Source organism: Hyaena hyaena, unplaced genomic scaffold (assembly GCF_003009895.1).
Source record: "Hyaena hyaena isolate Hyena2069 unplaced genomic scaffold, ASM300989v1 scaffold_142, whole genome shotgun sequence".
NCBI lineage: Eukaryota > Metazoa > Chordata > Mammalia > Carnivora > Hyaenidae > Hyaena > Hyaena hyaena.
In genome coordinates, this window is record NW_024080774.1 from 245855 (window position 1) to 273685 (window position 27831).

The 27831-nt window shown below is 50.1% G+C and overlaps 1 protein-coding gene across 1 annotated transcript in view; it reads left to right on the forward strand.

Moving 5' to 3' along the window:
* Window positions 1-27331, forward strand: part of ANOS1 (anosmin 1) — a 185081-nt gene extending 157750 nt beyond the window's left edge. Inside the window, exons 9-14 of the mRNA XM_039238559.1 lie at window positions 10861-11007; window positions 20535-20629; window positions 22465-22636; window positions 23783-24003; window positions 25061-25202; window positions 26449-27331. Of these exons, the coding sequence (XP_039094490.1) occupies window positions 10861-11007; window positions 20535-20629; window positions 22465-22636; window positions 23783-24003; window positions 25061-25202; window positions 26449-26507 (836 nt within the window). The 3' untranslated portion in view covers window positions 26508-27331. The remainder of the gene's footprint in view (window positions 1-10860; window positions 11008-20534; window positions 20630-22464; window positions 22637-23782; window positions 24004-25060; window positions 25203-26448) is intronic.
* The last annotated feature ends 500 nt before the right edge of the window (window positions 27332-27831 follow it).

Here is a 27831-nt window from a genome sequence, read left to right on the forward strand (position 1 = left end):
GCGTGCTCCATCGACCAGTGTCCTGTCCCGTTCCTGAACTTCACACCTGCACACGTCACACCAGCATACTTCACACCTGCGTGCTCCACCGGCCACAGTAAGTGTCCTGACCTGTCCCTGCTCTTCACACCTGCACACTTCACACCTGTGCACTCCGCCAGTCACAGTAAGTGTCCTGTCCCGTCCCTGCACTTCACACCTGCACACTTCACACCCGCACGTTCCACCGGCCACAGTGTCCTGTCCCCTCCCTGCACTTCACACCTGCACACTTCATACCTGCACACTTCACACCTGTGCACTCCGCCGGCCACAGTAAGTGTCCTGTCCCGTCCCTGCACTTCACACCTGCACACTTCACACCCGCACGTTCCTCCGGCCACAGTAAGTGTCCTGTCCCGTCCCTGCACTTCACACCCGCACACTCCGCCAGCCACAGCGAGTGCCCTGTCCTTGTGGAGATGTACGTTTCTGGCCTCGCTGTGTGCCTCTTCCCTGGCCGCACCCTCTCCCCACATCTGGCAGGCTCCACAGTACATCTGCACTGGAAACGCGCATTTATAACTCCCAGAGGTTCCAGATGTGGCAGTGAACCATTGGGAGGGACCTACATTTCGGGCACTTCTCTTTTCCAACAAACTGGTGTTTAACTTTCCCTTGATCATGTTGATACTTATTGATCACGTGCCCCGTATCAGAGATGTGTATTGCTGAGTCCTACTACCCGGGCCAAACAGTTGCTGAATTTCGGAAGTAGCGTCTTCTGCCCACTGAGATGACTTATATGCGTCAACATGGGGAGTGAGAGAAAGAAGGATGTCTTCCATTCTTGTAGATCATATGGAGCAAAATGTGAATTTTGGGTTTTTTTTTTCTTTCTTTGTTGCGTGTTGCCAAAATCAGGCAAACATTTGGGTGGTTGAGACTGGTCAGTATCAGTTGACTCATGTTTCAGTTTTACCTTTGACTTTTGATTTGTATCTACTGAATATGCAATATTTTGCTGTCAGAGTGGAAATTTACGAAGAAAACTCATGTCTCCTAAACCTGAGGACTGGTGACACACCCATCGTTATTGGTATTCCACAGTGGTCATGTTGCTTCTTGAAATGCTTTTTTTTTTTTTTTTTTATTTCTAGGAGAGAGAAAGAGACAGCATGAGCAGGGGAGGGTCAGAGAGAGAGGGAGATACAGACTCTGAAACAGGCTCCAGGCTATGAGCTGTCAGTCAACCCAGAGCCCGACGCGGGGCTCGAACCCACGAACCGTGAGATCATGACCTAAGTGAAAGTCGGACGCTTAACCGACTAAGCCACCCAGGCGCGCCTTGAAATGCTACTTAATATTCCGTTTAGTAAACTTTTCCCATATTGGTTTTTCTTGTTTCCCATTTTTTCTAAACTAGTATGTTTGCCACAAATGGAGCCAAACAAGAGGACAGTCTCTTACATGGCAGTCCTATCTGAGCCAAAAAATAAGTTCCTTTCTTGTTTCTGGCTTTGTTTACAAGAGGGGGTTGGTTAGAACCACTCAGAGAAGCGCCTGGCAAGGTTTCTGGGAACTGGATAGATTAAAGGACCGTGTGATGTTGATTCCCTGGAAGTAGAGCCCCATGGTATCTGCCTTTCATCATGGGCCTGCTGCAGAAGGGTAGAACGTGCTAGAAACCTGTCTGAATATAGGAAAGGCAAGCCTCACTCTTCAGACTTAGATGCAGTCATTGCTTATAATTATTTTCTACCACCTGGGAAAAATAGGGTCAGAATGAGCAGGTCTGCTTGAAGTGATGCTTTCAAAAAGGTTCGAGAAACAGCTTCCTACCTGCTTGAGAAACCGTCCCTTTGGAGATTAAATATATTTGAAACAGTGAACTATTTCTAAGCATCTCTCTGGGTATGATACAACTTTTGCCTAAAAATTCTCTTGGAAACTTTTCTATATGTGTATAGACTTTTTAAATCCTGTCATCCATCCTTTCCTCCACTTGAAATGTAGGGCCACGAATCGTGACATTACTGTGCCTAATGATGGGGGTAATTGCTATGTAATGCTGTAGTATACTATAAACATAGGTCCAGTATATCGAGTATATACTTATAGACCAAGTATACACGATATAGTACATAGGCACCATGTATTTGTATACGTGTGTGTGTCTGTGCATGCATGTACACACATACACATTATTGCACCACTACCTGCATTTTGAACTCTGCCCAACATTGAGTTTGGAAGGTAAACATGTAAACATGATGGCACATGCAGTAGTAATGGAAGCAGAAGAAACTAAAATTTCGGTAGGAATAAGAGCCCTCAAGAGTCGTGAGTGCCCCACGGGCCCACAAGGCATGGGCATCTGCCCACACACAGGTGTGTGTGTGTGTGTGTGTGTGTGTGTGTGTGTGTGTGTGTGTGTGCGCGCGCGCGCACGTGCGCCTCGAGACTGGAGAGAACACTGTGTGTGCACAGAACTCAGCGCTGGGGAGAAGGCAGGGAGGGGCGTGGGGATGCAGCACGGTTCCTGGGAGAGCTCAGGGAATGCGTGGACTCAAGGACCATCTGTGTGTCTGACCCCCCACCCCCACCCCGTGTCCAGCTGCCAGTTCAGCACCTGCACAGGGATGGCTAGCAGGTGCTCAGCCATCACGCCTGTTCCTCTCCCAGGCTCTCCTACGGCAGACTGTCCATCCTTCGCCCATCTGTTCATGCCAGAGATCGAGAGGCCGGTCTTCATGCTTCTACTTTCTTTCTCTCCAGAAATGCAGTTCTTTAGAAAGTCCTTTTTGTCTGTAACATCAAGTGCTCTGTGGGATCTATCAAATTCTCTGCCATGGTCGGGCCATTCCCATCTCTTTTTTACAATTAAACAAGTCTCCTAATTAGTATGTGTTTCCACTCTTTGTTAACTATCCATTCTGTAGATGGCAGCCCACACGAGCTTTAGAAAATGGCAGCCGAGTAAGAGTTTTCTCCTCCTTCTGAGTTCTGCCTTCAACAGTGTCCAGTGTCACCTATTCATCTTCTCCCAAAAGTTCATCCTTCCCTCCTGGCCCCTCCTCATATCTAAGTCCTGTAGACACATGCTTCCCTGAAGACCTTTTCCTCCTACTGCTGGGAGGAATTTCATCTGTTGTGTAAAGGAAGTTTGCCTCTTTGTGCCCTGGTTTTTCTGGTAAACAACATTCCTTCCCCGTTAGAAGCTGCTGTGGGATTGCAGACGCCCATGATGTGTGTTTCTTCCCACAACCCAGAACAAGAAGAATTGGACCTCAGCTTGCTATCATGGGGGTACAGGGAGTGCCCGGTCAGGGGCCTGTGGACACAGAGCTCGGGCTGGGCTCTGGGTTTCCGCAGCACATCTAGGTCTTTCTCAGTCTTCCTGGAGCCCCCCTACAAGCCCGTCGGCTTGGCGAGATCCTCTTTAACTAGCTTCTTCTCCCACCCTCTCAAGGGTGATTATAAACCTGTCTGTCTCTCCTGCTTTAAGCCATAATGCACCGTATAATGCACATTCCTCGTTCTCGGAAAGGCACACAGTTCCCCGTCAGTATGAACACATCATGTTTATCTTCCTCCGTCCTCTGTAACGTGAGGTGGAAACATCTTTCCTTTTGTATACTGCAGATTCCACCATGTGGGGTCGAGACCCACCACTTCCCAAATTGGAGAAAGACATCCACCAAACCAAAATCTTACCTACATCATGCAATACGGGTATCTGTCCGTTGCTGTGTCTGCATGTATATGTGTGGTATGTAAGCACAGCTCCGTAAATACCTGTGAAATGCAATCAGTAATCCCTCTCTCACCTACAACCTCAGTCAAGTTTCCATCAGACAGGTTGATTGTGAATGCTAATGTCACTTTTTAAAATTTAATTGTTTTAAGTTTATTTATTTTGAGAGAGAGGATGTACAAGTTGGGAAGGGGCAGAGAGAGGGAGAGAATCCCAAGCAGGCTCCATGCTGTCAGCACAGAGCCTGATGAGGGGCTCAATCTCATGAACCTTGAGATCGTGACCTGAGCCGAAATCAAGAGTCAGATGCCTAAGTGACTGAGCCCCACTAATGTTACTTTCTAATCATCTTTTAAAATTAAATAATGTTTTAACTGATCAATAGATACAAGATTTAACCTATCAAAGGCCACTTTATTCTAACAATTATTCCTCTCGTGAGGATTCAGAAAGGTGATAAAGGAAAAATTAAAAAAAAAAAAAAAGGAATCGTCCAAAGTATTGTTTTGACTCAGGGCATCCCTTGGAAGAGATGGGCTTCACCAAGGATTATGCAGGATACGGGTGAATATTTGTCAGGATTTCATTCACTGATGGTGATATACAGTCTCATAAATGCTAGTACATGACTTTTACAAGAACACTGTGTGTTTCATCATGAACCAATGAGAAGTAAAGAATAATTGCAACTTTATAGAATAAGCAAGGGAAATTATGTTTTATACGAAAGAGAGTAGTAAATGCTGGCCTGTAAATTACTTTTTGAATTATATTTTCCAGGTCTGCAGGCTGCTAGGTGTTTTAATGCCAGAAAGTTCTGTGCAGGCAAAGGCTGGATGTTTCTGACATTTTAGAAAAGGGCCCTTTGAAGGCAGAAAGATGTAACACTGTCTTAAGTGGAAATGCAGCTCGCTCTTTTGGAGGCTGGGAGAGTATTTCCAGTGTTGGTAGATTACTGATATTTTAGAATTGCCTCATGTGGGAGGGGTATTCTTACCGCTACTCAAAATAACAATAGAGCAGAGAGAAAATATCTGGGATCTCCTGATCTGTGAAATTAATCAGAATTGTGGCAATTGAAAAAACAGCCTAGTCATTCAGTTCTCGTAACTTTGGGACTATGAAGTAAGAGTGTAAATCAGACCTCATATCTTTTTACAGTAGGTAGGAATGATTTTATTCCACTCTTATTTAGCAATGGAAGCACAGGTCACCCCCTGGAGTCAGGGCCAGGCTCGTAGGAGTGCAGCACGCACCTGTGTGTCCATTACCTGTGGCCTCAGCAACGCTACACGGTGATGCATTTCTGTCCTTGACACATTTCAAGAGAGCAGTGCCAGTTCACTGGAGATACAGAAAACAATGGCCTTACATGTACATAATGAAAAATAAAAGTTTGCGTAGGATATAATAGAATGTAGGAAGATAAAATTCACGCAGAGTTTAAACATAGTATCTTAGTGATCCTTGGCAAATTCTTGAAGTCACTCCATAACAGTGCAGGGATCACACACATAAACGGGCTTGTGAAAGTCCTCAGTCCTTAGTTAGCTAGTCAACAGATGAGTGTGTGTGTGTGTGTGTGTGTGTGTGCAGGATTCTTTACCTCCATGGTGACCAGGAAAGAAATGAATTTTGGCCAAGAGCCCTGTGTGTGCTCTGTCCTGGGCCAGCCTCCTCTGGGCTCTGAGCTCTCTCTGTTGTTGGGTACACGGGCTCTCTCTGGGGGATGACACAGGGCCTCTCAAAGTGGCCTATGATACTGTGATTAAAAATAAGAAATATGTATTCAGTCTTTGGCCCCATTCCTGGCCCAGGGACTCCGTAAACATGCACAGGGATGGGGTTCCGAGAGCTTCTAGGTTGGGGAGCACCCCTGGAGAAGGCGTGGAGGCTCCGTGCGCCTTCTCACGTAGCTGGCCCTGGGCAGCTCTTCATCAGGCTCATCCTAAGAGAGAGCTTTTATAATAAACTGATAGGCAGTCTAGGGAGTAAAATGTTTCTGGGTCGTGGGAGCCACTCTAGCAAATTAACTGAATCCAACTTGGGGGTGGTTGGAACCGCCCACCTGTAGCAGGTGGTCAGAACACAGGTGCCAGCCAGGACCCGTGAGGGGTGTCTGCACTGGGGGCCATCTTGCAGGACGGAGCCCTTACCCTGGGGGGCCCGAGGCCGAGTGCCGGTGGAGAGTGTCAGAGGGGACACCCCCACACGGATGGTGTCCACGCAGTGATCCGAGGCCGTGTGCAGGTGGAGGGTGTCAGATGGGACACGCCACACGGATGGTATACCCTGACAGGGCCAGGCCCCGGCAGTGTCTGGGGCTGGCGGTGTCTGGGGGGCCCGGCCGTGTCAGGGGACAGTGGTGTCGGGGGCACCGCCGTGTCAGGGGACAGCGGTTTGGGGGGCGCACAGAGGTGTCGGGTGGCGGTTTAGAGGAGCCCGGCCGTGTCAGGGGAAGACCGTTTTGAGGGAGACCCGCCCCTGTCAGGGGACGGCCGTTCATTCTCACCACCGTGTTACGGGACGGTGGTTTCGAGGGCCTGACCGTGTCAGGGGACAGCGGTTTCGAGGGGCCCAGCCGTTCAGGGGAAGGCCGTTTTGAGGGCGTCCCGGCCATGTCAGGGGACAGCCGTTCATACTCTCCACTGTGCTACGGTACGACGGTTTCGAGGGGCCCGGCAATGTCAGGGGACAGTGGCGTCATGCTCACTGCCATGTCACAGATTGGCGGTTTCGAGGGGCCCGGCCGTGTCAGGTTACGGCGGTGTCAAGGTGCCGGGCCGTGTCACAGGATGGCGGTTTCAAGGGCCCCGGCCATGTCAGTTGACGGGCGTTTCGAGGGAGTCCTGGTCGTGTCACGGGACGGCCGTGTCATACTCACCACTGTGTCACAGAATGGCGGTTTGGAGGGGCCCGGCTGTGTCACAGAACGGCGGTTTCGAGAGGTGCGGCGGTTTCAAAGGACAGCAGTGTCAGGGTCCCGGAAGTGTCACGGACGGCAGTTTCGAGGGGCTCCGCCATGTCACAGAACGGCGGTTTCGAGGGGTGTGGCCGTGTCAAGAGACGGCAGTGTCGGGGTCTCAGAAGTGTCTGGGGACGGCGGTGTTGGGGGGCCTGGCCGTGTCCGGGGACAGTGGTGTCAGGGTGAACTGCCTTGTCAGGGAACGGAAGTGTCAGGAAGCCCGGCCGTGCCAGGGGACAGCGGTTTTTGTGGGGCACAGCCGTGTCAGGGGACGGCGGTGTCAGGGGCAAGGCCATGTCAGGGGACAGTGGTGTCACAGGAAACCGCCGGGTCAGGGGACGGCGGTTTCTGGGGGGCACAGCCGTGTCAGGGGATGGCGGTGTCGGGGCCTGTCCGTGTCTGGTGACAGTGTTTTCGGGGGGAAACTGCCCTGTCACGGGACGGCGGTGTCGGGAGGCACTGCGGTTCTAGGGACGGCGCTGTCGGGACGCCTGGGTGTGTCAGGGGACGGTGGTGTCGGGGGGCCCGGCCTTGTCAGGGGATAGTGGTGTCGGGGCGAACAGCCCCGTCAGGGGACGGCGGTATTGGGGGGGCACAGCCGTGTCTCGGGATGGCCGTGTCATACTCAGCGCCGTGTCAGGGGACGGCAGTTTCAAGGGCCCCGGCCGTGTCAGGGGTCGGCGGTGTCAAGGGCCCCGGCCGTGTCAGTTGGTGACCGTTTCGAGGGAGTCGCGGCCGTGTCAGTGGAAGGCGGTGACCCCCACGCTGCCGTGTCACGGGACGGCAGTTTTGAGGGGCCCGGCCATCTCATGAGATGGTGGTTTCAAGGGCCCCGGCCATGTCACGGGACGGCAGTTTCCAGGGCCCCGGCCGTCTCATAGGGCGGCGATTTGTAGGGGCCCGGCTATGTCACGGGCCGGCAGTTTCGAGGGGCCCGGCTGTGTCAGGGGCAGTGGTGTCGGGGGGAATCGCCATGTCAGGAGACGGAGGTTTTGGGGGGCACAGCCGTGTCTGGGGACGGCGGTGTCGTGGGGCCCGGCCATGTCTCGGGACAGTGTTTTCGGGGGGAACTGCTCGGTCACGGGACGGCGGTGTCGGGGGGAACCGCCGTGTCACGGTTCAGCAGTTTCAAGGGCCCCGGCCGAGTCACGGTTCGGCAGTTTCAAGGGCCCCAGCGGTCTCATGGGATGGCAGTTTCAAGGACCTTGGCAGAGTCATGGGACAGCAGTTTCAAGGGCCCCAGCCGTCTCATGGTGCGGCGATTTATAGGGCCCCAGCTATGTCACGGGATGGCAGTTTCGAGGGGCCCGGCTGTGTCGGGACAGTGGTATCTGGGGGAAGCGCCTTGTCAGGGAATGGCAGTGCCGAGGGTCCGGCCGTGTCAGAGGCAGTGGTGTCGGGGGAACCGCCGTGCCAGGGGACGGCGGTGTCGGGGGCCCGGCCGAGTCAGAGGACGGCAATGTAAAGGGCCCCGGCCGTGTCCCGGTACGGCAGTTTCAAGGGCCCCGGCCGTGTCCCGGTTCGGCAGTTTCAAGGGCCCCGGCCGTCTCATGGTGCGGCGATTTATAGGGCCCCAGCTATGTCACGGGCGGCAGTTTCGAGGGGCCCGGCTGTGTCGGGACAGTGGTATCTGGGGGAACCGCACTATCAGGGAATGGCAGTGTGGGGGCCCGGCAGTGTCAGGGGCAGTGGTGTCGGGGGCCCGGCTGTGTGTTGGGACAGTGTTTTCGGGGGGAACTGCCCTGTCACGGGACGGCGGTGTCAGGGGACGGCGGTGTCGGGGGCACAGCCGTGTCAGGAGATGGCGGTGTTGGGGGGCCCGGCCGTGTCAGAGGACGGCGGTGTAAAGGGCCCCGGCCGTGTCACGGTTCGGCAGTTTCAAGGGCTCCGGCCGAGTCACGGTTCGGCAGTTTCAAGGGCCCCGGCCGTGTCACGGTTCGGCAGTTTCAAGGACTCCGGCCGTGTCACGGTTCGGCAGTTTCAAGGGCCCCGGCCGAGTCACGGTTCGGCAGTTTCAAGGACTCCGGCCGTGTCACGGTTCGGCAGTTTCAAGGGCCCCGGCCGTCTCATGGGACGGCAGTTTCAAGGGCCTTGGCAGTGTCACGGGATGGCAGTTTCAAGGACTCCGGCTGAGTCACAGTACGGCAGTTTCAAGGGCCCCGGCCGTCTTATAGGGCGGTGATTTATAGGGCCCGCTATTTCACAGGACGGCAGTTTCGAGGGTCCCGGCTGTGTCTGGGGAAGTGGTGTGGGGGGGGAACCGCACTATCAGGGAATGGCAGTGTGGGGGCCCGGCAGTGTCAGGGGCAGTGGTGTCGGGGGAATCGCCGTGACAGGAGACGGCGGTTTTGGGGGGCACAGCTGTGTCAGGGGACGGCGGTGTCAAGGGCCCGGCCGAGTCGGGGACGGCGTGTCACACAGAGACGGTTACGAGGGTTCCGGCCGTGTTGGGGGTCCGGCCGTGTCTGGGTCGGTGGTGTCGGGGGGCACGGCCGTGTCTGGGGACAGTATTTTTGGGGGGAACTGCCCTGTCACGGGACGGCGGTGTCAGGGGCCTGGCTAAGTCGGCGACGGCGTGTCACACAGAGTCGGTTTCGAGGGTTCCGGCCGTGTCGGGGGTCCGGCCGTGTCTGGGTCGGTGGTGTGGGGGGACATGGCCGTGTCTGGGGACAGTTTTTTCAGGGGGAAGTGCCCCGTCACGGCACGGCAGTGTCGAGAGGCCCGGCTTTGTCACGGGACGGTGGTGTCGAGGGGCCTGGCCGTGTCAGGGGACCGCGGTGTGGGGGGCCCAGCCGTGTCACGGGATGGCGGTATCGTGGTCACCGCCGTGTCACGGGACAGCGGTTTCAGGGGGCACAGCCATGTCAGGGGACGTCGGTCTCGGGGAGCCCAACCGTCTGATGTGAAGGCGGTGTCAGGGGGCCCGGCTGTGTCAGGGGACGGCGTTGTCGGAGGGCACTGCTGTGTCGGAGCATGGTGGTGTCGGGGTGCACTCCCGTTTCGGGGCACGGGGGTGGGGTCAGCGAATGCGCCGATGTCAGGAGACCTTCATTTGGTTACAGATCGCGATGGCTGCTTTATTGCTCTGAGAGCTGAGTGGCTGGGAGAGACTGTGTCCCTTTAGGCCCAAAGTATTTACTGTGCAGCCTCTCGTGAACAGTTACTGACCCCTGTTCTGTTTCACAGGATGGCTCTATGGATACAAAGCTCATGGAGCCGATCAAAGACCACGGGGCACACACCTGCAAACATGGGAAGTCTACTGCCCTTTGTGCACCAAAGCATATGTACCCCAGAGAAAAAGCACGTTTGAGTCCCGTGGCAAAGGATTTCTGTGCCGAAATGAGTAAAACACCCTGCACAAACCACACGCGGTAGTAACAGCTCCAAGGCCACGCATTCAGATTTCTTCATTTCACCCAGTACCTACTTAGTAAGCAACTACTACGAGTGTGGCCCTGATAGGGGCAGTGGAAATCCCGGGGAGGTTAGAGTAAGGTTCTCCCGCTTCTGGAGTTCAGGATCAGCTCGGGGGACAAATTAAAGAGGAGAAAAATTTATCTGAAGCTGGGAAATATAGGTGCACTGAGGAGGGTTTGCTTCTGTACGTCTTGGGGATTCATCCCTGAGAAGCGCACAGGGTGGGTTGTGACACAAAACAGTGACGGGCTAAGAAAGAGCCTAGCTTAGAGTGTTGGAAATCAAAGTTAGAATGAGCTCTTTCAGAGAAATGTTTCCTGGTGGAAGGAAGGAAAAGGGAAGGAAAAGGGAAGGGAAGGGGAAGGGAAGGGGAAGGGGAAGGGAAGGAGGGAGGAAAGAGCCCTTAAATTCCATTCCCCAATCTAACGTATCACTGCATTGCATTTGCTGACTCCGTATTTCCCATACAAAGTTGATTAAGTTTTCCATTTCGGGCCTCGGCCCAGGCGTTGGATGTATAATCTTCGTACTTTTGTGAAAAGCTATCTGTATTGTTTTCGCGATACTTGGTGTTTCAGTGTCCTTTTACTTCCTTTCTTTACAACTACAAACAACACCTATAATGAGAAACACTGTCTATACCTCTTCTTTACACCGGAGCAGCTTTCTCACCGGGTGAGTGTATACTGACCAGCGATTACGTTTAACAAGGAAGTCACAACGTGGTACGTTTTTGCAGAGGAGCAACTTGGGAAAATCAGGAAGAGCATGGTGCACATCCAGCCGTCTTTCCAAAGACGAGGGCCCGCCCGCCTGCTGGAAATCGGAGCTCCCTTCTATCAAGACCACCAGCTGCAGGTGAAGGTCTACTGGAAAAAGACGGAAGGTAAGCCCGTGCTCTTGGGTGACCCGTCATCTGCATCAAGTGGCTCAGTGGTGTCAGGGTGCTGGTGAGAAAGTCCGATTGACACACGGTGTTGATATCAGGGACCGCGGCACCTCAACACAGCACTTTAGGCTTTTTTGTTTGTTTGTTTTTTAATGCCTTGCTGTCGTGAGGTCCAGATGGGCCGCCCCATCTTTCCCGGGAATCTGTATCACATTAGGAAATCAGTCAGCTGCTTGCATTTCATCATTCTGGAGAGGTTAGCCTGTCTTCACTGTGCCCCCAGAAGGCCGCTCTGGTCTCCCAAATACTCCTTATTTGGCACTGTAAATTTTTGTTCTAAATTAGATTTTTGTTCTAAATTAGGTTTTTGTTAAAAAAAAAAAAAAAAGGCCACCCAAATAATTTGGAAATGGAGAAAAAAGTTATCTCAGTAGTATTTCAGAGAGACAGGATTTAGGCAGCTGCCCTTCCGTCGTTTGATTCATGTATATGTACTCACATTTATGCTATTCTCTGTAAAGCATAGACATTTTCATGTCATATCTGAGCGTCCACATCGTCACACGTGTGGTGACAGTTTGGGATCGCGGCTGGGTACGGGCGCACCGCAGTACCACGACGCGCCACGACGGCAGACCACGCGAGTGCCTTCGGAATTGCCATTGTGGATTCATTCTGCAGGGATGGTTTCCCTCAGAGAACATTCTCTTCGTTCTGAGTCTCTGCCCGAGCGCTTCTCTTTAGGACCAATTCACCTTGTTTTATTTGTAGCGTATTGATCTTGTGGTACTGAAATCGTACTTTCGGAACGCTTTGTGCACTTTTTTCTCTCTCACTCCGATGCACTTTGAAAACATGAGGGAGGTTGTTTCAAGAAGTCAGTGTTTAGAATTTTTCCAGTTCTTCTGGAAGTGCAGTGTGACTCTGATATTCACTCATGCATCATATACGAGACTGTGCTGGAGTTCTTGTTCCAGAAGTTTCTTCAAAACTGCTGACATCCATGGTGCCTGGGAGGCTCAGTTGGTTAAGTGTCTGACTTTGGTTCAGGTCGTGATCTCACAAGTGGGTTCAAGGCCCACGTAGAGATCTGTGCTGTCAGGGCCGAGCCTGTTTTGGATCCTCCATCCCCTTAGCTCTCTGTCCCTCCCCTGCTTGTGCGCCCTCTCAAAAATAATTTAAAAAAAAAAAAAAAAAAAAAAGACTTTTCCCCAAAGCTCTGAGCTGCTACCTTGGCTCTAAATCAAATATTGTGGGAAAGTTAATTTTTTTAACTTTCTGTACAGTCATTTGGCATATTTTCCCAACTTTCTGGCATTACCACATTGTTTTAGCTGCTGTAAATATTTTTAATAATAGTCCCTCAATTTATTTTTACTTTTTTTCAAACTGTCTTGACTATTCTTGGCCCTTTGTATTTTTGTATAAAAATCTGCATTAGTTTCTCAATTTCTACAAAAACTTTTTGCAGTCTCTATTGAAATCATAATCCGTCTATGTGGTAATGACCAGAGAATTCACAGCTTAAAGATCTGCATGCTTGACACATCACTGTATTTATTCAGGTTTTAAAATGTCCTCTTCAACAAGGATTTTTCATATATAATGTAGAAGCTGTAATAGTTCTTAAGATGACTATCCTAATTTGTTTGTGTTTATTTGGATCCTATTATAGACGTGCATACATTTCTTTCCATTTTATTCTCTAACTTGCTGCCATCTATAAAAATGCATCTTCAAGACACCTGGGTGGCTCAGTCAGTTAAGTGTCTGACTCTTGGTTTTGGCTCAGGTCATGATCTCATGGTTTGTGAGTTTGAACTCCATGTTGGGCTCTATGCTGACAGTGTGGAGCCTGCTTGAGTTTCTCTTGCTCTCTGTCTCTCTGCCCCTCCCCAGCTTGCACGCTCTCTCAAAATCAGTAAACTTAAAAAAAAAAAAATACATCATCTCTGTGTTTTTAAAAATTTTTAAATGTTTTTATTTATTTGTGTGTGAGAGAGAGAGAACGTGAGCAGGGGAGGGTCAGAGAGAGAGGGAGACACAGAATCTGAAGCAGGCTCCAGGCTCTGAGCTGTCAGCACAGAGCCCGACGCGGGGCTCGAACCCACGAATCGTGAGATCATTCCGAAGTTGGACGCTCAACTGACTGAGCCCCCCAGGCACCCCATTCTCTGTATGTCTTGATGGCGAATCCAACTTTATCGAATCCAAAGTTCTATTACTTTGCTCTTTACATTTCATCTGATGATTCTTTTCCATTCTTCTATAAAGGCAATCATGTTGCATGCAAATAGAATTTTATATTTTCCTTTCCAGACCTTTGCCATTTTGCTAGTTCTCTTGCCTTGACAAGGATGTTCAGTACAACCACCAAGGAGTCACTTCTGTCTTGAAGTGCGCGCACGTGTGTGTGTGCGTGTGCGTGTGTGTGTACATGCACCGTTTGTACACGTTCCTTTCCGTGTATAATCCTGGAGCTCTGGAGGTAGCTTTGTGGTAGAAATGTGGATTGAACTGGAGCCACTGTGCAGTGCGGTTACTTTGCTGTCAGATGTAGGTTGATTTCACCAGATCACATGGCCACGTAGGAACTAAGAACAAGTCAGGCTCTAAGAGAGTTTTGTCTTCCTCCAAAAAGCTTTTCCTTAAATTATGTCCATCCCATTTCCTTTTTGATTTTAAATTTGAAAGGCAAATTAACATGTAAAACACAGAGAAGCTCCACGGTGCCAGAGCCCTCTGTAGAAGGAGACTGTGGAAAGTTCCGGCGAGTCCAGCCCTCTCTGAGGTGGACAGCATGTGTTCCAAACTTATTCCACATTTGGTCTCCTTCTAGAAGCCTGTTAGGCGCCATGGGACCTACAGAATTCCAAACCAAAGTGCCCCCAGACACTTAGAAAGCATGTGTATATTCATAATTATCACAAATGTAGGAAAGGAGGCGCCTTTTAAATGAAAACATAGTGCTACTATTGTACAAATTCTGTTTCGAAGGTGAACATGAGCTCTCTTCCTATCATGAAAAGGACACTTTGACTGGCTTTCTGGACTTTTTCACTCTAAAATTATGATCGTATGCACTGAATACAACTCGACAGACCCATCTCAAATGGTTTGAAAGCCCAATGCATAAGTACCTGAATATTTTTGAATCATAACTAATTTCCACCAGTGGATACACTGAGTTGAAAACCTTAAAGAAACTGAATGTTTGTGACAAATCAGAGGAGAAGAGAATCTCGCTCACTAATGAAGACAGAATTGTAAGTAGAAATTGGTTTCTAGGTATCTGTCACATTTCCTAAAAGCAATGGTGGCCAGCCCATTGCTTTTACAATTGAAGTTAGGAACTCAAAAGCACCAATCTGTTCGCCTACATTGAATATTCCCAAAGAGATAGCTTCAAGTTTTTTGTATTACTTATGCTGACACAGCGTATAATTTTGTAGGGAAGTGACTCAAACATCAAATACTAGCCTGCCTTAGTGTGCACGATAGTTGGGTTTTAACAGTGAATGCTCTGGAAGGAAACAAATAGCGTCAACAGTGAATTTATAGAACAAACATTATTTTAAAAGGAACAGTCCACTAGGTAATTGTATTAATTACTTCTTTTAGTCTACAGTCATTTGTTCAGTTTTACTGTGTGATCATAGAATCTATAATTGATGATTTTAGGCTTTTTGGTTTAGACTTAGTGTTTGCACTCAAAATATGAAAAATTAGCTCAGAAAGAGACAGAAAACATACTTCTTCTTTGACTAGAAATGTCTTCCGCTTAGCAGGTGTTCAAAATTCTTTTACAGAACTGTAAGAATCAGGAAGTCTGTCTCACTGAAGCATTTTTACAAATATAAAGAGAATGAGGCATTATTGCATGAAAGGATGTCATTCAACCAGCATTTACTGAGCACGTACTACCTGCCAGGTGCTATGGCTGGTGTTAGAGCTGCTGCAGAGAACACATTCCTGCCCACGCAATGGGCATTTTCTGACGCCCCCCCCTTGCAGTCGGTGTTGAGAATTCCCCTCGCCGCAGCTATTCCATGGTGCTCCGAGATGGCCTCTTTGACACAGCTCTGATTTCAGTCACCCCAGCATTCTTGATCATTAGACATTTGGAATTTCGACATTCACACTGAATTAAAAATTGGGCAGCCTTTAATTTTTGCCAGACACCATTAGATATATTTTACTTTTTTATGTACTTTTTGAAGCGTAGTTGAAGCATGCTGACAAGAAAGTTCAGTATTTAAAAATACTTCTCAAGGGTGGAAGGAAGAACTTGAGCTCATGAACCAGAGCTGCGAGGCATTTACACAGAATTTTCACAGGTATCCCCTTAGGAAACATTTGTTTTAATGACACTGTTTTTAATATTACAGTTATACACTTGGTCCTAAAGTTACATCCTAAATACGAGCTTGCAGTGTTTTCATACTTGGCAAGATGGAAGTTCAAGACAAGATTATCTATTTCTCAATCTTTCTCTCTCTCTCTACCTACCTACCTACCTACCGGTTGGTCAGTCTTTCTGTCTATCATCTATCTATCTACTATTTATTTTTGTGAAAGGGTGTGTGAGCAAGTGGAGGAGGGACAGAGGGAGAGAGAGCATCTTAAGCAGGCTGCATGCTCAGTGCAGAGGCCAACAGGGGACTTGATCCCATGACCCTGGGATCATGACCTGAGCCGAAATCAAGAGTTGGATGCTCAACCGACTGAGCGACCCAGGTGCTCCAATGGTCATTTAAGTTTGAACCCATTCTTTGTTCCTCTCCACTCCCCATGTTAGGTATGTGGTGTCATACTTTACATCCTTTTATTTTGTGAATCCCTTTATAGAAAAACTTAATTTTACTGCTTGTGTGCTTACTACTTTTATTCCTGCTTATGGTCTTTCCTTTCCACTCAAAGTGGCCCCTTTGACATTTCTCAAAAGGCCGGTTTAGTGGTGATGAATTCCTTTAACTTTTCTATGTCTGGGAAACTCTCTCTCTCCTTTTATTCTGAATGATAACCTGGCTGGTGATTCTTGACCTCAAGCCTTTTTTCTTTCAGCACTTTGAATATATCATGCCACTTCCTTCTGTGCTGCAGCTTCTTCTGAAAATCAGCAGATAGCCTTCTGGGGTTTCCCTTGTATGTAACTCTTTTCTCTTGCTGCTCTTAAAATTCTCTCTTAAGCACTACTTGCTGCTAATTTAATGACTATTTATCTTCTGTGGACCTCACTGGGTTGATATTTTGGGGGCTCTCTGTGCTCCCTGGATGTGGATTTCTGTTTTCTTCCCCAGATTTGGTTTTCAGCTATTCTTCCCTCATCTACATTTTCTGTCCCCTTTTCCCTCTCTCCTACTTCTGGTAGCCCTGTAATGTGAATGTTACTACATCTCATGTAGTCACTGAGCTCCCTCAGTTGAGTGTCATTTTTTGTTAATAGTTTTCTCTCTCCTGTTCAGCTTGATTGCTTTCCATTACTGTGTCCTCCAGTACACACTGCATCTATTCTTCTCTAGTCTCCTATTCTCTCTTGTTTATTCCTAGTTTCTGTTACTGAGTTTTTCGTCTCTAATGGGTTCTTCTTTATGTTTTCTATCTCTTTGTTGGTCCCACTGAGATCCTCCAGTCTCAAGCGCAGTGAGTATCTTTATGACCATTACTTTTAATACTCTCTCGGGCACATTATTCGTCTCCATTTTGTTTAGCCTTTTTGCCGTGACTTTGTCCTGTTCTTTCATTTGGGACATATTCCTCTGCCTCCTCATTTTGTCTGACTCTCCGTGTCTGTTTCTCTGTGTCAGGAGAGTCAGCAACATCTCCTGCTCTTGAAAGCAGTGTCCTTATGAAGAAGACTTCTGTAGTGCCGTGCAGTTCAGTGTCTCCTGGTCACCAGCATCCGGCGCCTGAGGGGAGTCTGCTCTGTGTGTTGTGTGCATTGCTCTCTTGTAGCTGAGTTGTGTTTGCCTTCAGTCCACTTGTCATCAATGGCTCTCTGCCTTTTGTGGGCAGGGTTTGCCTCCTGTGTTAGGGCCAGTCTGGAGTCACCTCAGGCTTGATTAGGGTGACACCAGGCGTTTACAGGGCATCCTTCCTATGGTGTCATCTGAGAAGCATATGTTGGTGAGTGGGGCCTGCAGGCAGACCGGATGCCTGCTCCCTGCCCACTGCGGGGGCTGCAGTTGTGATTGGCCTGGCATGTCGGTTACCTTGCCCTCACCCTGGGGCAGGTGTCGCTTTGGGGTGATGTTGGCCCCTAATGGGACTGTTTGCAGGAACGGGCTCTGGCCCAAAGTGTATCAGAGGGGGTGGGTCCCACAGGAGGACACGGGGGCAGGGTGTGCGGAGTTAGCAAGGCGTGTGAGGGCCGCCTGCAGCCCAGATGTGGCTTCGGGGGTGTGTGTGCAGAGGAGCACTGTTAGCAAGCAGGTGGGGAGTATTCGTGTGTCCTGGTTCCACAGGTCCCTGTATCGAGGCGAGGGTGGTGGGGAGAGGGGGTGCCTGCCACTCCTTTGTTCTTGAGAAACTTCCCAAAGATCCCTGTCCCTGGACTACAAACTAAGATTAGTGAAGAGAGCTCCCCGCTGTGTATGCCAGGTGTTTTCCATACTGCTGCTTCTGTGCTGTATCTCAGCACGACTGTTTGTTATACTGTCTCTTTAAGGGTAAGGGGTCCATCTCCTCTCACCCAGCAGCTCTTTACAGTCACACCTGCTGAGTTTAACTTTCCAGGTGTTAAGCTCCACTGGTTGTAATAACTCAAGAAATTATGCCCCTCTAGTTTTTTTTTTTTTTTTTAATGTTTGTTTATTTCTAGGAGACAGAGAGAGAGACAGCGTGAGCAGGGGAGGGTCAGAGAGAGAGGGACTCACAGACTGAAACAGGCTCCAGGCTCTGAGCTGGCAGTCAGCACAGAGCCCAACGCGGGGCTCGAACCCACGAACCGCGAGATCATGACCTAAGTGAAAGTCGGACGCTTAACGAACTAAGCCACCCAGGCACCCCTATGCCCCTCTAGTTTTCAAAGCCACATGTTGTGGGGTCTCATCTTCCCTGTGTGAGTCCCCTGTGCCTTGGGTGCCTTGTGTGAGGGTCCACACCCATGGAGTTTTCTCTCCCAGGACAGTTCTGGGGGTCTGGTTAGTCCCCAACCACGTTTCTACCCTTTCTACCCTCTTCAAAGTGGCCTTTTCTCTGCACGTAGCTGTGACGAGGCTGCTCTGCAGGCTGCAGATCATTTTCTGGGTTATTTATACTGACGTGGGTGTTACCTTGCTGTATCTGTGTGATGATAGGAGCTTGGGGTCCTGCCTCCTGTGTGTCTGCCCTGGATGTCCAGGAAAATGGTACTTAGAGCCATGGGACCTAATGAAATTATTCAGAAAGGGGACCATGAACTCAAAGCTCAGCTCATCTACAGCTGATGGGGGGATGGAGTCAAAAGGCGGTGGCCAATGGCATTTTTCAGTTTTTTGAAAGAGAATGCATGTGAATGGGGGAGGGGCAGAGAGAGGGTGACAGAGGATCTGAAGTGGGCTCTGAGCTGACAGCACAGGCCTCGAACTCACCGCGAGTTCAGACCTGAGCCAAAGATGGATGCTTAACTGAGCTACCCAGGTACCCCCACTGTGTCATTCTTAGTGCTTCCTCTTAAGAAAATGTAACCATGTTGTAAACAACGCATACGATTCTCCCTGGAGTACTCGGTATTAACCGTATGCCGTACCAGTGTATTTCCGCAGACCACAATCAATCCCCGCAGCAGAGAGTGTCAGGCCCAGAGTGATCAAGACTCTGTTCCCATCTCACAACTTTTTAAAAAAATTTTTTTTAAAGTTTTCATTTATTTCTGAGAGAGGGAGACAACATGAGCAAGGGAGGGTCAGAGAGAGAGGGAGACACAGAATCTGAAACAGGCTCCAAGCTCTGAGCTGGCTGTCAGCACAGAGCCCGACGTGGGGGCTGAACCCACAAACTGTGAGAACATGACCGGAGCCGAAGTCGGGCGCTAAACCGACTGAGCCCCCCAGGCACCCCACCATCTCACAACTTTCTTAACGGCCTCCCTGTGGCCAGAATTCACCATCCAGTAGGGTAGCCACGAGCCACCAGTTGCTAGTTGCATATAAATTGATTAAAATGAATTAAAATTAAGACCTTGATTCCTCAGTCACACTAGCAACATTTCAGTTGCTTTACAGGCACGAGAGCCTGGGGCCACCACACACGGAATATTTCCATCATCACAGCCTAGCTGTGCCCACACTAACCGCCAGGCCTCCTTCCCACGTTCACTGGAAAGTTCTGTCTCGCAGAGATACGCCAGTGAATGGATCTACAATTGTAACCTTTGGCAACACACCTGCCCTTGTCTTCTGTATTTATCTGTAGCCAACTTACCTTCTAACCTGACGTATATTTATGTGCTTTGTTTATTGTTTATGTAGCTCTGTTGGCTTTTAAGTCCACCACAGCAGCAGTTCCTATATCTGGAATGGCACCACTTGAATGAAAGCCTCTGAATTCATTCATTGGTTCACACTTGTGTATAATGTACAATTCTCCCCCTGAAAAAAAGCCCTGATGCCTGTTGTGTAACTCTTAAAGTCTCTGGTAAGTGTTTCCCGACACCGAAGGTGCCTGCTTGATGTCCGCTCGTCCCCTCTGATTTAAAGCTCTTCTTTTCTCGATCCAAAGTGCTCTGAGCAAGTTCCCACTAGAACCACCCAGTCCCATCAAAGCATTTTCCCCTCTGAAAACTTCCATCAAACACTTGGCGTGAACGGCAGGGACGCGATGTTAATCGGTAGCAGAGTGCTGCCTTTCCACACCCCTGGGCATGCGGGTTGGTGAATAAACCTGACACTGGCTAGACTTCCTGTTCCCACACTCAGCAAGGGGCTGGTCATCAGTCTGTCTTTTATCTGAGCGACTGCCCAAAGTGAAGCCAGGTGAGGAGGCCACACTGTGCCCCCGGGGGCGGACATGTCTACAGGGCCAGGATTCTCAACTGCCTTAGACAGCAAGTCACAGTCTCGCAGGGATCAGACACAGGGACGTGTAGGGATGCACCTGTGCGCGGTGGAAGGGAAAGGTGTCCACTCGGGTCTCTGCTGAGGTCCCCTGGCCTCTCTATCAGAGAGCTGTAGGACTCACACTTGGGATGCTGATTCCCTCGCCCAGGAACGAAGACTCCTGCGGCTGAGTGTCGCCCCTTCCTGTGGGAGTTCCACTCAGCACAGACACCGTACGAGGTTACTCCCAAGACCCCCTCACGGTCATGTGGCTGTGCCTTCCCCGTGCTTTCCGGCTGCTGCTCACATCTCACCAGGTTTTCTCCCAGACTCTCCTCCTGACATGGGTTTGGCAGACCTGCCTGCCTCCTTTGCTCCGCGTGTGCATCTTGGCGCCACGTACAGAGCCTCATTTCCCTCCTTCCTGTTCCCTCACGATCTAAGAGCCACAGGCCACGTGGAACGTGGCTCCAGGCCGTCCTCTCTTTGTGCGTTCTGAAATTACAGATCCTGGCGTCGACCGATACCACGTGCAGTGGCTTCCGGAGGCCTGCGCCCACAACGCTAGCACCCGAGCGGAGACGTCTTCTGGCCTCACCCAGGTGAGAGAGGGCCACACGGCCCGATTCACAGCCGCATTCGGGTTCCTTGGTGTGCGTAAACAGCGGGCAGAAAGCTGTGCGGGGTGGACGGCGGACATCGCTCATTCTCACAGGGTAGCCGTTGGGTGATAATGAGGCTGAAGTGAAAAACAGAACGGTCCTTCCGTTCAGCCGTTTAGTGTTCCCCTGAGGGCACGGTCCGTGTCGCACACGGTGCGGCCTGAAAGGCAGAGACAAGAGACACGGTGTGTGAGGGACTCCCAGGTCACAGGGGAGACGCTTCTGCAACCCTGGTGCGTCTGGTGTTAACTGGACAGAAGTTTTGAATCATCTTCTGAATCTTGACTTGGCCACGTGAACTACAGGTGGCATTCCGTCTGCGAATTTCTGTGCGACCCTGCACTGTCTGCAATCTCGCGGGATGGTTTAAAGTACCCAAGGGCAGGGCCCCACACGTCTCTAATGTTGACAGATGATATTTAAGCAGAACATTTTTCTTGTGGCGATTTTCTAAAGCACCAAGTCGGGTATTTTTAGAATCCTATCTTGATCACATCACTTTAAGGCACGTCGGTGGGTCTGCGGAAACACGGTTTTTCACTGGATTTGACTTGTCCTGACTCATGCTCACCAACGCTGTTCCTTTTATGTTTTCCTAAGTGGTTCCCAAAGATTGTGGCCCTCACTGGAAAAGGAAGAAAGAAAGAAAAAAAGAGGAAACATTTTTAAAAAGGGAAACCTTTTTGAAAAGCAGAGAAAGAAGTGACCAGAAGTGGGGCCTATTGGATACTTTGTTGGCAGGGCCAAGGCTTTTAGTAGTTTTACTCACGATGCCTTGGAATCGTGGGAAGTGTGGCTTATTTGGGGGGACGGCCAATCCTAGGCTTCGCCTCTCTAGGGACTCTGGAGGTGATAACGAGCATTTGCTGAGCGTGGATGGTGTGTCTGGTAGACACATAGAATGAAATCTCCAGAAAGCACTCTGCTAAAGGCGCCCACCTTGTCTGTTTCCGTCTGTAAATGCCTCTTAGACCCACTGGTTTTCAAGCGCTGTGGGAGCACCGGTACTTTGCCTGTGGCCGTAGGGGCCTGCCTTCCACGCCAGGCAGCGGCACTCTTCACAGAGCTGCGGGGGGCCGTCCTCAGCGGGCGGCGTGGGCTTCCAGCAGAGTCCCGTACACAGGGTAGCCTTGTCCCCATGGGGTGGCATTTCAGTCAGGCAGCCAAGGGGATGCCCAGGCTCGCATGGGTCCCGCTCAGCCTGTGGCCAGCATGGTGCCCTGGCCTGGCCTGCCCGCCCCCTCTGGGCACAGGGCCAGGTCGCTCCCCTCTCCGCGCTGGTCTCTGGCTCCGCCCACCGCAGTGGCCTCCATTCTGACCGTGACAGAGGCCACGCGCTGAGCCCCACTGTGTGTTGTACTTCCCATCCCGAGTGTCCCACCTCAGGCTGGATGCCATCCAGCAGGGAGCCCGCCTGTGTGCATCCTACACGTGTGCATCAGGCGCTGGTGCACACCGGACGTCATTCAAAAGTGAGAGTCGTCTTTACAGGCTTGTGCTCCCACCTGCATGGCAATGGGTCGCACCAAGCCGCTCCGGTCCTGCAGCGCCGTGGTGCTGTTCAGTTCCAGGGTGCCTCCCACGCCGTGGGGCGGCCCACAGTCCCGATCACTCAACACACGGACGGTGTCTCCTTCATAGGTTTATAAAAGCCACGTCTCATGCTGTCCATATATAGGAAACTATCCTTCTTGGAACAAAATTCATTTCCTGCCTCTTCTTTATCCCTAATGAGACATATTGCTAACATATTCCATCTCTCTCTCTCGCTCTAGGAAAATTATATAATTCTTCAGGATCTATCATTTTCCTGTAAATATAAGGTGACTGTGCAACCGATACGGCCCAAGGGCCGCTTGAAGGCAGAAACTGTTTTCTTTACGACTCCTCCGTGCTCTGCCCTGAAAGGGAAAAGCCACCGGCACGTGAGCTGTCCTGGTGAAGCAGGTGTGTTTCAACCTGAACCCGCCAGTGTGTGTCTGTAGGGCTGGCCACACTCTGAAGACTTTTCCAGACCGTATTTCACGAGATCTGAGAAACCAAACGTACCCCTCTTTCTAAATTGTAGTCTGATGGCCCAGGCTGGGAGGTAAAATACGGTTCACAGTCCAGGCTGGGTGGTAAGATCTGGTTGATGGCCCAGGCTGGGAGGTAAGGTACGGTTGATGGCCTGGGCTGGGAGCTAAGATCCGGTTGATGGCCCTGGTTGGGAGGTAAGATACAGCTGATGGCTCAGGCTGGGAGATAAGATCTGGTTGACGGTCTGGGTTGGGAGGCCCCAGTTGGGAGGTAAGATCGGGTTGGGAGGCCCCAGTTGGGAGGTAAGATCGGGTTGGGAGGCCCCAGATGGGAGGTAAGATCTGGTTGGTGGCCCAGGCTGGGAGCTAAGATCGGTTGACGGCCCAGGTTGGGAGGTAACATACGGTTGTGGGCTTCATTCTGTCATTCTCATGGCACGGGAGGGGTGTCCTCTTCTGCCTACATGTATTGTCCCTTTAGAACCGATGCCAAAGTTTTCTGTGTTGCTTGTGCTTTGGCGTGTTCTACGGAAATTATTTCATGTTTATCCGCCTACTATGCCATGGGACCTGCTTTTATGTACTTTCCATGACACCCCAGCCCCACATCTTCTCCTGTCCCCGCTCCTTGCCAGGGCCTGTCTCCCTGTCCTGTGGTGGAATGAATACCCCGGGGCTCCGGAAACACAGCCCACTGAGCAACCCTGACTCGGGATTCCTTCTCATAGCCTCGCTACCCACCCCGGTCACGGCGTTCACCTCTGCTCTCGAAGTAGTAGCCCAATCTTCAGGAGGCAGAACTCCCTCTCCTTCTCCCATACCCACAGCTGGGTCCTAAAAAGAAAGAATCCCCAAAGCACCCAGCAGAGTTGCTGCACCCAGATGGCCTCTGGCTCGCTGACTGTCCCCACAGGTCATGAGGTGATGGTCCAAAGCCATGTGTGAAGACCGAGGTCAGACTGCGCATGCCTCCTCCGGGAAGCGGCTGCCCCAAGTGCCCACGATGCGTGCAAACAGCTGCCACGCCCAGTCCGTGTCCCGCAGCCTCACTCGCTCTTATGTCCTCTCGCTACAGCGCACGTGCCTGCCAAGGTGCTCACCAAGCCTGAGAACCTCTCTGCCTCGTTTGTGGTCCAAGATGCTAACATCACAGGCCACTTTTCTTGGAAGATGGCCAAGGCCAACCTCTATCATCCCATGACTGGCTTTCAGGTGACCTGGGCCGAGGTCACGACGGAGAGCAGACAGAACAGCCTGCCCAACAGCATCATTTCACAGTCACAGATCCTGCCTTCCGTAGGTGCCGACTCGGTTTCTCTGTGCGTGTGGCCGGTGGAGGGGAGGGGGTGCTTGCGCCATGATGCAGGCAATGTACTGAGGCGTCTTCCCGCATCATCTTCTGGACGCATTAGTTTGAAAGTATTAACGACACATCACAGGTGCCGCTGTGAGCAGGGTAAACAGTCTACTGTAACTAACTAACTTCAGTCTGCAGTTACTTCAGCAGCCTCAAGCCGGGCTTGTGCGCTGGTGATTTAACAGTTTCTCTGCTAACCCCATGTCGCTCTGGTCCAAGTGGACGTGCCTTGTTTGAAGTGTTAAATTGGGGGAAAATAGCTCAAAGAAGCTTGTTGTTTCTCTCTCTTTTCCGCCCTTCAAATTTGGCCTGAGACTATAATGAATTGGCCTGTCTTCCAGGCCACTTAATTCCTTGGCTTGAAGAAAAAAAAAAAAAAAACACCCATGTGTGGGCTTTTACCCTCTCTGAAAATGCCCTCAGGATAGCCAACTCCTGCTCCAAAAAGAGAGAAAGGAGAGAAAAAACTTAAGTCCGGAAGGAAAAATTCCTTGGAATTAGAAAGTAGTTACTCTATGAATGTATTAGGTTTTATTGAATTTTGAAAAGAATGTGTTGGCATAAAAATAAACATTTTCGGTTATGGGCAATGACAGATACTGTGTTTTAAGGAAAACAGTTGGCTCCTTCACTGAAATTTGGATGATCAAGAATTCACATCACAAGTTGTCCAGATGAAAACTATCAACCATGGGAAAGTCTTATGTTAAGGAATAAAAAGTGAAATCTCAAGGGTGAGCCCTGAGAACTGGCACCGCGGCACACTTGAACCCTGCTAAGTGTGCCAGGCTGCTAGGGTAGAGAGAGGTGCTGAGAGAGGACGGCGCCGCAGGCTCTGGCCAGGGGGAGCTGCCGCAGTCTGTGAGGCTGCTGTGGGCTCCCACCTGCTCTCTGCGCTCACACCTCTTATCTGACTGCTCACACCCATTCTCTGACTGGGGCATGCCCGTGGGAGAACGTGTCCACACTGAGTGTACCCCTTTGTGGCCCCCACAGGATCACTACGTGCTAACAGTGCCCAATCTGAGGCCATCTACGCTGTACCGACTGGAAGTACAGGTGCTGACCGCGGGAGGGGAAGGGCCGGCCACCATCAAAACCTTCCGGACGCCCGACCTCATGCTGCCCTCGGTGCACAGTGAGTGTGGGACACGGAAAGTCAGCAGGCGTGGGGACCCTCCGATGAATGACTGGGTTGTCTCAGGCTCCTGTGATGCCAGGGGGGTCTCTTGATCTGAAATCCTTCCTCCCCGTGCATATGTATTGCTGGACTTGATTGATTGTAGACACCATTAGCATCATCGTGTGCTTGGTGACAAACTGTTCCCTCCCTGCTTGCATCCCTTTCCTTCCTTTTGTTTTCTACACATATCCAGCTTATTACTTCCCTTTTACACCATAAATATACGAGGGGGAAAATCTATAACCTCATAGCAGTCTGAAATTGTTTTAAAAAATTGAGATTTTCAAATATGACGATACAGGAAATACTTTGCTAAGGATTATTTTCTTATTACAGTATTTTACTGTAATATATTACATAAATGTTCTTCATAGTATGACCCAGACCAATCTACTGGATTTACTGCAAAGTCAAGTTTTTTAAAAAGAATTGTCACCCACGGTTTCAAAACATTGAGGCTCTTGCTGATTTTTAAGTTATGTACTTCATCTTTTTCCAGCTTAAACTTACAAAGGAGTGCCTACAGATCTGTCTGGTGCTGAGAAAATGGGGCAGGAGCCCTGGATTTACATTTACAGTTGCACTAGTAATTTTGCCCTGATTACTGTCCGTGCCTAGAACTGTAGCAAACACCACCCAGCCCGGGAGAGCTTGGCAGGCTCTTCCCTTCTTAAGGGTTGGGTGAATGCTTTCCTGATACTCCTTTGAAAATGGGTCTCATACAAGTACTGGTTACGCTTTTACCTTCCCAGGAAATAGAATGACCCGGAGGGGCACCTGGATGGCTCAGTGGGTTGAGCGTCTGGCTCTTGGTTTCAGTTCAGCTCATGATCTCACGGTTCGGAAGTTCGAGCCGCACACGGGGCTCCGTGCTGACAGTGCAGAGCCAGCTTGGGATTCTCTCTGCTCCTCCTCTTCGCGTTCGCTCTCTCTCAAAATAAACTTTAAAAAGAAAAGAGAAGGAAGGCCTTTGGTGTGCTTGGGTAAATAACTGTAGGATGCAGGAAACGAGGTTCTACTCCTCTTGTGAGTTTATGGATTTAGGGAAGAAAGCAAGGAGTGGGGAAGAGGAGGGAGGCTGATTCCCAGCAGGGGAGCTGTGGGTGCAGGAGGGAAGACCCTGGTTCTGATGCTTTCACCACCAGTACCTGGCTGCCTGTTGAGCACCGGTGACTGACACGTATGCCCTGTCACCCTTTAGGACCCCACCTCAGACATCGGCATCCGCATCATTACAAGCCTTCTCCAGAAAGATACTGAAGGGACCTAGAAGATGTCTAAGAATGGAAGGAATGTGCCGGCATGCTGAGCTACCTGGTCTACACTTACAGGCAGGCACCCCCCAGAACTCCCTACCCGTCGTCATCTGCGCCCGAGGAACCTCTGCCCATCTGGGACACATGTGGAAACCAGCGACACACAGCCCATGGGGACGGACAGCGGCTTCCTACGGGGAGGAGGGAAATGAAGAGGCGGCCTGTGGAACCGGGCATTTAAACGTCCACATGTGAGTGTCTGCTGAATGACTGCAGAAGGGTGCTCTTCCTGGATTCACAGCAGCACATTCGCAAGTTAGTGTAGCCAACACACAATTTGTCCACACACCAGGCCTCACGCGGATCCACACAACATTTTCAAATTAAACGATGGCTTTGATTTGCAAAGTCAACTAAGTTGATGCAGTGGTTAGGTCCTATTCCAATCTTTCATAAGATGATTTATATCACGTATAATTTTTAACTGAAAAAAATCTAACCTCAAATACAGCAATTAATTTAAATCTCTGCCTGCCCTTACGCTACATTCGCACAAAGGCGAATGAGCACTGCATCTGTCAATAGTGCTTTTCGAAAGACTCCAAAGCAGGAGAGATTCAGCTAATCAACCTGCTATCCAGAGTCGGCCCCGGAGAAGTTAAAATTCACTCCTAGGGATACTTTTTAATATTTCGTCCTGCAAAACGAGAGATTTTCCTTGTTTCCTTAGTGCAGGAAAGAGCTGCTGATGTACTTTGTGTTCCCACTTCATCCATCTAAAAATTTACAAAACGTCTTGTTTAAAATGAAAGAATCCCAACTATTGGATATCTTCCAGTCTTTACTAAGTGTTGCCTTTTCTTAATCACAGTAAGCTACTTGTGTGCTAGAATATTGTCTCTTCTTGGTGATATAGGAAACATGAGGCCCTGATTGATAGAGAGCAGCTATTTACTCTTTCAAATCCATTATATCATACTGTTTGGCTCTAAACTACCCCCTTTTCGCATGAACTTGGGTCAAACACCTCAACTATATATAATGTCGCACTGTACGTTGGGGCAGCCTTCCACCCAGAAATGTTTAGTTTAATAAAGTTGTTCTTGAGGAAATATCCACATTTATGGTTTGAAATATGCAGATATGTTTTTGTGTCTATGTACTTATAAGTATGTGTGTGATACACATACACACATCACAGACCTTGAACATGACTCCCTAAAGAAATGGTTTTCACAGCTACCAATGGTGGATAAAGATAAGTTCTTCTAGAGAGGGTTCTAGATTTTCCCCATCAGTGTTTATTCTATGAGGAAAGAGCAATGTAT